The 10,742-nt window shown below is 43.9% G+C and overlaps 1 protein-coding gene across 1 annotated transcript; it reads right to left on the bottom strand.

Annotated features, from left to right (window-relative positions):
* Positions 1 to 395: 395 nt before the first annotated feature.
* Positions 396 to 10,215, bottom strand: slc40a1 (solute carrier family 40 member 1). Its single transcript, XM_047601176.1, has 9 exons — positions 9,908 to 10,215; positions 9,691 to 9,758; positions 9,211 to 9,370; positions 8,838 to 8,953; positions 6,277 to 6,403; positions 5,707 to 5,967; positions 3,860 to 4,492; positions 1,357 to 3,101; positions 396 to 1,326 (listed from the first exon to the last, which is right to left on the bottom strand). Exons 1-8 carry the CDS (start codon positions 9,939 to 9,941, stop codon positions 2,785 to 2,787), a joined length of 1,716 nt encoding a protein of 571 aa, XP_047457132.1. The 5' UTR covers positions 9,942 to 10,215; the 3' UTR covers positions 396 to 1,326; positions 1,357 to 2,784.
* Between the last annotated feature and the right edge of the window lie 527 nt (positions 10,216 to 10,742).

The following is a 10,742-nucleotide window of genomic DNA, read 5'->3' as shown; positions in this document are numbered from 1 at the left end:
AGGAGTTTTCCTGCAGCATGTGATCCCTTCGTGCACGGCTGCAGCGCTAATCCTGCAGCCTCATTTTGAGCTTTTTGCAAAATTTTTCACGTCTTTGCAACACATTTCATACCGGTCATGAAATATTTAAATACAGAAAATGCTCAAAGTTCACCACCAACAGAACATGCCCCAGGACTGAGCCCCTCCCCTCGTGCTCGTGCTCAAATCCAGGTCAGTCTTTGTGTTTGTAGCCTGAAAGACGGAGGTTCAGGTCATCCAGCTCAGCTTCAAGTCAGTCAGAAAAGAAAAGGGATTCAGGGGAGGAAATTAGTTGCTAACGCTGCTGTGGTATGTGGCCTCACACAACAGCAGCCGAGACGGAGAGAGAAGACACGCACATACAGACACTGTAGTGATTGTAAAGGTTTTCTTTATTTAAAAGACCTCATGCAATACAATCAACAAGTACCAACGTCCTCTCATCCAGTGGAGTGTAATTATTACACAAAAATACATTTAATTCCTTTATGATTTAATCCTGTCGTCTATCTAAACTACAGTAACACTGTTATATGTCTGTATATAGAGGCTGCTACTGTCAGATTAAAGCAGTGTGTACAGTTGCATTCAAATGAAAATCAAACAAAAAATCACAAAGTGTTAACACCAGGTTTATAAAAACTTAAAAAAAAAATCCCAAAGACTAACAACAGTATACACAATATATATTGTTTTACATTTTCCAATTGTACAAAGTAAAGTAGGTTTACACTGACTCACAGCTAATGTTATTTACATAAAAAAATATATAGAGTTTATGGCCACGTGTGATATTTCCTGAATCAGCGGATCTAATATTTGTTGAGGTTGAAAGCAGGAGCTCCATTCCCAGCGTTCCCAGCACACCTGCACACTGAATCGCTCCTCTGTTCCTCTACATCTGGTTTGGTGAGCTCTCATTTCCAACCCAAATATTTCCCCCTCCTCCTCCTCCTCCTCCTCCACCGCGGCTCGAAATCTGGCTAGACTGGCTAGAGACTTCATTTGTGGGGTGGGGTGAGTGTGCGGCCCCAAGTTAAAACGCTGTCAAGGCAAGTTTCCAAAGAGGCGTCAGAAACGGCCGGGATGCACCTGTGTTAGTGATCTTACATCGGTTTCTGAAGCACGAAGTGTTTTCACTTCACTTTGCACCTTTGACGTTTGCTCCTGCAGACTGACTCGCTCGGACTCGCTCGGACTCGGACTCGATAACGTTGCCAAACTCTGCTCAGATATCCTGCAAAAGTCTGACTCTGTGCCACAAAAACCCGTGAAGCCAGAGACGGCGGCATTAAGGGGAACAACCTCCTCCCCACCCCCCTCCACCCCCTCCACCCCCTCCACCCCCCCGGCCTCTCGGGCTGAGTCCAGGTCCAGAGTCTGTTGGCAGTCTGCAGCAGTAAAGTTATATCTAACATGTTTTGCTGACTAAGATCCCTGGCTCTCTTTGAGGAAACTGAGGTTTTTTTCGTTTCTTTTTTTTTTTTTTAAACAGGAGTTGGTACAATAATTTTCCCTCCTGAACATGTGGTGCTGAATGTTGATATATGTGCCTTTTTAAAAAAAAAAAAAAAAAAACCCACCCAGACGCAGCCTCTGCTGCCAGAGAAGCCGACGTGAAAGCTGTGCAGGAAGGACGTCTCAGGGCTTCGGCCTTTGTGCAAACAAAAAAAGAAAAAAAAAACTAATGGTTGATCACGCTTCTTGATAAGCTGTCATAAGGGTCATTTAAAGTGCCTGAGTAATGACAATCACGACTGAAAATTCACTCCAGAGAACAAAAAAAAAAAAAAAAAAAGAAAAGGGCCGGGGAAGCTGAAGTACAATCTTGGAGTGGGTTCAGAAGTATTCGGATATACTACTAATAAAGTTGTGCTACTGTCACAGGATGTAAAAACATACATTTGGAATGCTTCATGCACATAACTGGTTTCCCTCACTTCCTTTTTATGCCATATATGAACTTTGGTAACTGAGAGCTACTGGTCAGGGTGCATAGGATTCCTATTGTGTCTCATACGGCGAAGCTGCATGCAAGCAACACAACAGTGCTACAAATGGTGCGAAACCACCGTCAGCGTTTCCTGAATAAATACAATTAAATGCACGACCCTTATAAGCGCATATTAAAGAGACTAGATCCCAGTTGTGTGTGTGTGTGTTTGGTTAAATAAGTATCGCGCCCCCCGTTCTCTCCGCTCCGCGTGAAGACCTGCTCCTCACACATGTGTATAAATATATGCAAACTAACTGAGGCGGAGCAGCGCACACAGCTACAGCACCGATGAGCTCGCTGAGAGGCGGATGTGAAACGTTTCGTCTTTGAGGAGCTCAGACAGTCCTGCTCGTTAAGGCCTCGGTGTCTGATCCCTGCAGCTTTTCCTCCCTCATTTAGCTCGTTTAGTTTGTGTGTTTTGTTTTTTGTTTTTAGCTGAAGCACCTTTTAAAAATCTTTCCAGCTAAATCCAGGCTACTCAAAGGAGAATATGTTGACAGTGTGTGTTCAGGAACATGGATCCGTAGATGAAAAGCTGAGGCTCTTTATCTGACTCCCTGACAGAAAACCTTCACGCCACCGACTCACCTCCCTCTGCTAATGGTTAACGCTTCGTTAATTTGCTATGCACAGCACGGTAAGTTACTACACTCTGGTTTACATTAGCATTAGCAGCCTGCCAGGTCCAAGCAATGATGTTAGTTAAGATACAGGGTTAGCATAAGGCTGGAGGAGTATGTACCCAGGACAAAGTCTCTTTAGCGGCGTTAGACGGTGGTAGGAAGTGAGGGGCTGTCGCCGGTTTCCACTTTCTGCTCCGGCGAGCAGCAGAGGAACAGACGACTGCCCAGGCTCTTGAAGGCAAACCTAAAGTACATGATGTGGCCCATGGCCACGAAGGAGACGGAGATGATGACCAGGAGGCCGAAGGCCTCGGGGTTGGGAGCCAGAATCACCATGATGAAGTGCAGCAGATCTAAGAGGTAATTCATGGAGTTCTGGACACCGTTGATCACACCTCGCTCCGACTCGATCACATTTTCCTGGATGAGCTGGGTCACTGTCAGGTCAAAAGACCACAGGCCTAAAAAAAAAAAAAAAAAAAAAGAAAGAAGAAGAGATGAAGAGTCAGCTCTAATCCTATTTTTACAGCCACATTAAAACAACTCAACAGTAGCTGCAGCAGCAATTATCCACCAATTATATTGGCACCAAAGGTTGCAGATATTACGCTTCCATCCGTACAACATCCGTACAACATCCGTATCATCTGGTGTGATGACCTTGATGAGGTCCAAGCTCTACACCTGCTCCAGTCACGTTTAGGAAGTCATAATTAGTAAAAAAAAAAAAAAAAACGATGTACTTTACTCTTTTAAGACGGGAAGTGAAAATGCTAATCATGCACGATCCCACTTCAATGACAAAATAATAAACACACATTCCTGGAAATGTGACAACTGCTTACTTTAAAAAAAATAGTTAAAAATAAATCAGACATGTGCTCACATAGCCTGAAAGACCCCGAGACACAGATGGAGAGATTAAGCAGGGACCCCCTACCTAATATAAGATTAAATAAAATGCAAAATACCTCCGCAGACCTAGAGCCTTATTAGTTTTCTTGATCTGATCTGGTTCTTTAATTGTCTATTGTATGATCTCCTCTGTAAATTAGCATCGGTGCTAAGTCGGGCACATTTACACTTGCAGCTAATGCATCAGTGTTGATTAATGTGAACTGTCCCGGTTCAATAAACTAATAACAGAGTCGATGATGATGTGCATTTTGGAGCTTTGTTCCTTCGTTTGCTGCCACTTAACCAGGGAAACTCTACTCACCAACTCTAGCAGCAATGACGCCGGCAAACAGCAGACTAACAGACAGGTAGGACTGCAGCGGCGGCAGCTCTTCGGCCGGCGCGGGGGTCGTGACGTTGGCGAGGACGCCGGTGAGGCTGTGGTCGGCCTCCGGCAGCGTCGTCTCTCCGATCAGGTGGCTGTAAAGGTCCTGGAACGGCGACACGCTGAGGTCGAAGGGGCTCCCCGGGGCGAAGACGGACGCCACGCACATCATGAGGCAGGCCAGCTGGGCCGCGCCGGAGATGAAGCCCGTGCGGATCAGGCCGCACTTCTTACGGACCCAGGTGAAGGCGACGGTGCCGCAGATGCCCGAGATGGCCGAGGCGCCCATCAGCAGGCTGAGCACGGAGCCGTTCAGGCCCTGCGTGTAGGCGTAACCCGTGGTGATGCAGTCGAAGCCCAGCACCGTCATGTAGAGGAAGGCCAGCGACATGCCGGCGAAGAAGATGTTCTGGTTGTAGTAGGCCACCCAGCCGGCCTTCAGCGTGCGCAGGGGCTCGGACACCTGGTAGCAGCAGCCGCGCCGCTTGGGGGCGTCGGCCTTGGCGACCCCCGACGCCTCGTTCATCAGAGGCTGAGACGACTCCTCGGGACTTTGACTGCTCTCCAAGTCTGTGCAATAGGAGGAACAATAAATGACATTCTGTTACGGTGAGTCACGGCTGTTACACAAGCCTCCGGGTGGACTCACACTTCGTACTACGCCAACTTACGGTTGCTCAGCATTACACGGCCGTCATAAAGCGATTGTTGTTTATATGCGGTTACAGCATCAAGAACGGAACCAGACAACACGGCTGCAATTATCTTATTCCAATGCACTCATCACTTTATCACTTTATCAGTGCTTCTACTACTACTTTCTGTTTTTTTTTTTTTTTTTTTTTTGTTTTTATTCTTGTGTTTGGAGCTTTTTTGCATTGAAATTTCGTTGATGTGTGCGTCTGTGCAGAGTTTTCTGAATCTCACTGGGGTGGAGCTGAACTCGAACACAGTATTCAGAAATGATGAAATAGCGTTTTTAACAAATACTTATTTCCAACAAATAGTTTTCAAATTATTCATCCTGCAGAACAAGACAAACATCTTATGAAAAAGTTGCTTTTGATCATGTGACCTCAGTGAATATTTGTGCATCTGAGCGACGACTGGACAAACACGACTTAACTGCATCATTATTTTTATTTTTTTTTACCTTAACTGAGCTGCAGAGGCAGCAAATAACTTTTGGGAAGCAGAGTTTGACCTGGAGATTATTCTGCTACGTCCCATTAGTACTGAGACGTCTGCACGTTAGCATTCGTTAGCTCGGTAATTCAGCCTGTTGTCTAACGGTAAATGGTCCTGCTTTCATGTAGCTCCTTTCAGTCACAGAGGGTCAGTGTTTCGCTCAAGGACACTTCAGCTTGTGGTACATTCTTGGGCTTGAACCACTAACCTCTCTAACCCACTGAGCCACTGAGCCACAGTCAGAAGTCAGAATAAATCACCTCCATTAGCTGCATTTAATGCTAAACATCAACCAATGCTGCAGATACATCCAGAGTTATTATATTTTTCCTAAATTAGAAGCCTAACTGAAAAAAAAAAAGATTTTTACACCTATTTTGAATTTTCTTTTGACTTTCTTCAAAAATAATGAGCCCTCACCAGAGTCTGAAGTGAGAGGTAAAGAGACGGTCGCTTGTTTTATACGTCATGGTCACGTTTCATGCACGCTGTGGTTTTACTCTCTCTAACCATAGAATCTGGACTTAATGGGACAAACGTGCTCGGACACGACTGCAGAGCGTGAGGACGCCATTAAAGACGTCAGCGTCAGTTACCTCCCGGAGGACTGAGCTGCTTCAGCTCCTGCTGCTGCTCCTGCTGCTGCGCCTCCTTCTGTCCAGCTTTCACCGCCAGCGCTGGCGTCTTCTGGTAGACCTTCCACAGCAGCGCGTACTCCAGACACATGGAGCACAGGTTCCAGCCCGAGATGAAGCCGCAGCCGATGAAGTGGGAGCCGAACGCCATGATCTGGCCCACCAGCATGGGAGCCAGGATGTTAGTCAGCTGGTCGATGATCCTCACCGTGGCGTTCATGTCTGTTTGGCACGAGAGACGAAGGCGAGAAGTTTATTATAACACCGGCCTAGTTTTAATATTTTGGTTTAATATTTAGCGCTGCTACTAGCATAGCAAGAGGTCATCGAGTTCAAAGTGCTCAGAGCATTTTCCAGCGTGTGAGGAAATCTTTTAAATAGCTTATAACAATCAGGAGGAAACTGCAGGGGCATAAAAGGTAAGAACCGTAGTGAGTCAGCGTTCAGGACTCAAAGTCCTCTGAACTGAACACATCTGATAACGCATCATGTGAGGCCTACATCTCACGATAACGGGAAAGAAACGCTGACCTGCCAACTTGCTGCTGTCTTGACCCGCCACAACCACCACCCAGTCCCTCTGGATGGTGATGGACATGGCCGTGCTGGCCAGGTTGGCAATGTTGGCGATGGTGATGACCAAAATGTAGCAGGTTGTCTGCAAAACAAAAACCAGAAATGATACATGTTAAGTTTGCACATCATTGTTGAGAACATGTCTTGATATCAGCAGGTGGAGGAGGGTTAACAGCTCCATCCCCGGGACATCGGGACACGCTGAAGCCTCTTTGAGCAGTGAGGATAAGTTTAGGTACGTTTGGGTTTATGTCTCATCTAGGACAATGGTCAATAAGACAGATCTGTTCATTTCTGGGTCTTGGGTATTTCTCTTTTCCTGTCATGGTCACTAATAAACTGAGTCACTTCTTCTTTCCCTTGAATTCGTTTGTCCCCTGCAAGTGTTTATGTGCGTGTATTTAGTTCCTCCCATTGTATTTGATACATTTTTTATATGCACTTTTTTCCTCATGTGTTTTTTTTAATTTTTTTATTAACAACAACCTGCTTTAGGGACAAGGGACGGAAATCAGCCTCGGCTACAATCTGGCATATTTACGTTATTTAAAATGTTCATTAATATGCTCTGTCCCTGATAAATACATAAATAAATAAATACAGTGTGTAATACAAGTATTACACTTTTACAGCTGCTGCTATAAAATATTGATATTCTCAGTATTTAATATTTTAATCCTATAAATCTTTTGTAAATAATAACTTTTGGCATTATTTTGACTAGGAGATGCTCTACAATCTTCTACACTGTATATAAAGGGCGTTCTATTCTATTCTATTCTATTCTATTCTATTCTATTCTATTCTATTCTATATTACCACTGTCAATTGATTAAAAAAAACTAATTAATTGCACAATTTTCTTTAGTTAACTGCGATTAATCACATTTGTGGATTATAATGTTGACAATAATGTGAATTAACGTGGAATTAACACAGAGAACATACACTATATATTTCATTTTGAAGAGTCTGGAAGTAAACTTTATTTTTTTTTACCGAGTTTTAAATTAATCGCCACGATTAACGCGTTCATTTTCACAAAATAATTAAGAGACACTGAACTCACGGTTGCTCCCGGCACATTGTTTGTTGAAATCAAGTGAAATAATATATTATTATATAAAATAACCTCATCATTTAACTGTCATATTATTTATCTTTGGGTTCAATTTGACTCTAATCAGAGTTCAATGTCACTTGATCAGCTTTTTGCTCCATATTTAATGACGTTTCCTAGTTTAATGAAGACACAGACACAGAAACATAACATATGTTATTATTCTTGATATTAGACTTAGTTTTTCACACCAAATGTTACGTCTCTTTTCAGTTTAAAGTCAATCAGTGAGATTTTATGGTGATATGCTGCATATTTGCTGCATATTCCTTCACAGTCGTGTAACAGATTTTCTGGATGGATTTTATTTAAAGAGTCATTTGGGCACAAACAAATATAAAGTACCTGACAAATAAACTCTGGATTTTTATTTTATTTTATTTAATCTTTTATTTGTTACGGATAAAAAAGTGAAAAATGTTAGTAAATTTGAAGGCAGTAGGAGGGTTAAATGTAGATTAGTAGCTGTGCTTGCAACACTATTATTTGGGGATTTAGAAAATATGTGTTTCAGCATCCGTCAACTGTGTTTGGTCAAAATGCATCTGTATAATCAGGGGAAAGTATATAATTGATTAGATTAAGGTAATAGGACTAAAAACAACCGGTACAAAGGTCAAGAGCCACAATCACATGTCACGGCATGTAAACTAAACTAAAAGAAAAAAAAAATCTATAAATTCTGAGAAAAAAAAAAAAAAAAACGTCATGTGACACCTAATACTCAACGTGTGACCTCAACTTACGCAGAAAAAAAAAAAAAAAGCTTAGAAGTAGAAGATTGTGACCAGCTGCTGTGGTCGGAATAGAACCGGAGACGATTCCAAACTCCCGATTATGTTTCTCGCACTCGTCTTTTATTTCACTCGACGGAACTCGAAGAACCTGCTGACGCAGCCTTCGACCAAACACTTCATCTTCTGTTTGGCCAACTTCTCTCTCCACACACACACACACACACACGGAGCGACACCGGCCGTTCCTCTAAACTCTGTCACATGGTGAAAATCACCCACTTTCTCCCAGGACCCAAAGGCGTCTCACAAACGCAGAGGCCAAAGTCGGAGGCATTTCCCCCCAAACAGGCGGCCTTTTGTGTTCCCATGACGAACCTCGACCTGTTACAGACTCGGGTCCTTTTCTTCTTCACATACATAGCTCAGCAAGTGTAAACAAGCCCACAACAAACCGCTGACAACTCCGCTGAGCACATGCATGTACAGTATGTGAGGTCCAACGCTTCACGGCTCTACGGGGATGAACTACTCTCCGTTTGCTCGTCTTCAGGGAGCCATAAATCACGCTGACGTCGGTGTCCATATCAGCGAAAGCAGACAAGTTTCAGATCCAGGGGTCAGAGAGTTAAACCAGAAATAGAGACGGTGTGATATCTTACCAGGATCCATCCATTGTAAAGCGCCGTGAGCTGCTCTTTGAACTGGAAAACAAACATCAGGAGGATCCCGCACAGGATAACGCAACTGTTCTGGACGAGCAGCGAAGTCTGGGCCACTGTGGAAACATCACGACCGGCATTAGGGACAGAAATCTAATGACCCAAGACAACAGCTTTATGTCTGGTCCACTAGTTCATTAGTGGACGGCTGGATACGGTCCCACTCCCCCATTTAAATCTAACGGTGCCTTTGCCAAATTCCTCTGGATGAACACTCCACAAGGGGTGAATCTAACCGTTACAGTGTAAATGCATGTTCAGGATCAAACCTGCAGCTTCGCTAAAGCGTCTGAAACAGCTGGAGCCGGCTCACCTTTGAGTCTCGGGTTCTTGTCCACCCAGTCACCGATGATGGCGCCCAGCAGGAGGACGGAGCCGGCCACCACCAGCCCGTACACGGCCGTGAGCAGCAGGCTGTTCCCGTACAGCTCCACCAGGAACACGGCCACGGCGAAGTTCCACATTCGGTCGCCCTGGGAATTTCAAGTTCTGGTTATTTAGGGGCCGGAAAGAGCTGCAGCCGAGAGAGGAATGTGGTTCAGGTGCTGCATAAATAATAAGAGTCCTCTCTGATTCCGTGTATTTAAAAGCTTTCTCAGTATTTTGTAACAGGATACACAATGAAAACCTTTTATAATGCAACAGTAACCTATTAGTGTAGCATCACAGTATATGTATATATATGTATATATAAAAAAAACGTCCTGTCCTTGTTGAACATATTTCTACATGTGTAATATGTGGCGCCGACTAAACAATGCAGATTAAAAGCTGTAAACTGGACTCTTCTTACCCATGTGGACAGAGCATGGCCCAAGTAAATAAGAAATTTAGCAGACGTGAAGAAATCTTCAACGAATCCTGCAAAGACAACAGAGTAATCTCATGACATGTTCCAGCTGCGCGTTCATTCCTCTGCAGCCCCCTGGACGCGGGGCTCCCCGGGGAAAAGCTCAGCGGATCCACATGTAATTAAAATAATAATAATATATATAATAACATTAACTCACCGCGGCATGTCTTCCGAGGCCCAGTGTTATCCATTTTTTTTTTAAAGCTGTCCAAGTGTTTATCTATCTATGAACGCGGTGGCTAAAACACACTTGCGCGTAACTGTCGCCGACGACGACGCACAAAAAAAAAAAACACAAAAGAAAACGCGACGTTTCTTCCCCTTTTTGGCCTTTCCAAACTTAGCTATCACTGTAGCTGAAGTTGGAAAGAAATGTTCGTATAGGCTGAGGAAGCCGGCGGGTCGCTAAAAGCCCAGAAAAGCTGCAGCTTTCTGTGCGCTCTGCTCTGCTCCGCTCCGTGGGTCGGACCGTGTCTGGCTGCTCTGTTTACGTCCCGCCTCGGATATACCCACGCGGTCACGTGACCCTGCCTTTATTTACATTGTGTCAAAAACAAATGTGGTCCTCCTACCACAAAAAAAAAAAAAGAAAAAACAAAACAACAAAAAAAAAAGAGACCGGATCGACACAAAAGACTGTCATTGTTACGTTGCTGCAGATACATCCTTTAGTCTTTTACACACAGCTTTTATTTTGAACGGGCTCGTTCTCATCGACCCATTTACCTCCAGCTCCACGCACATGCGCGTTAGGCTCAAAGGAAGAAGGACCAGTAAAGGGTAAAAACACACTTATCATGCCAGCGTTTTTGCGATAAAACGCCCATTTGAGACAAACCCAAAGTAACTGAACGCTGCTCATGAACATTTTGGAGCTGATTCATGGTCTTAGTCTCCTTTTAAAGCCAAGACTCTGAAGTTTCTATCAGAAAAGTCGTATTGTTCTTGCATAATTAAGTTGACACAGTTAAAAAAAAAATAAGAAGAAGATA

This window comes from Mugil cephalus, chromosome 12 (assembly GCF_022458985.1).
Source record: "Mugil cephalus isolate CIBA_MC_2020 chromosome 12, CIBA_Mcephalus_1.1, whole genome shotgun sequence".
Lineage (NCBI taxonomy): Eukaryota > Metazoa > Chordata > Actinopteri > Mugiliformes > Mugilidae > Mugil > Mugil cephalus.
This window is presented reverse-complemented; position numbering and strand designations above follow the sequence as displayed.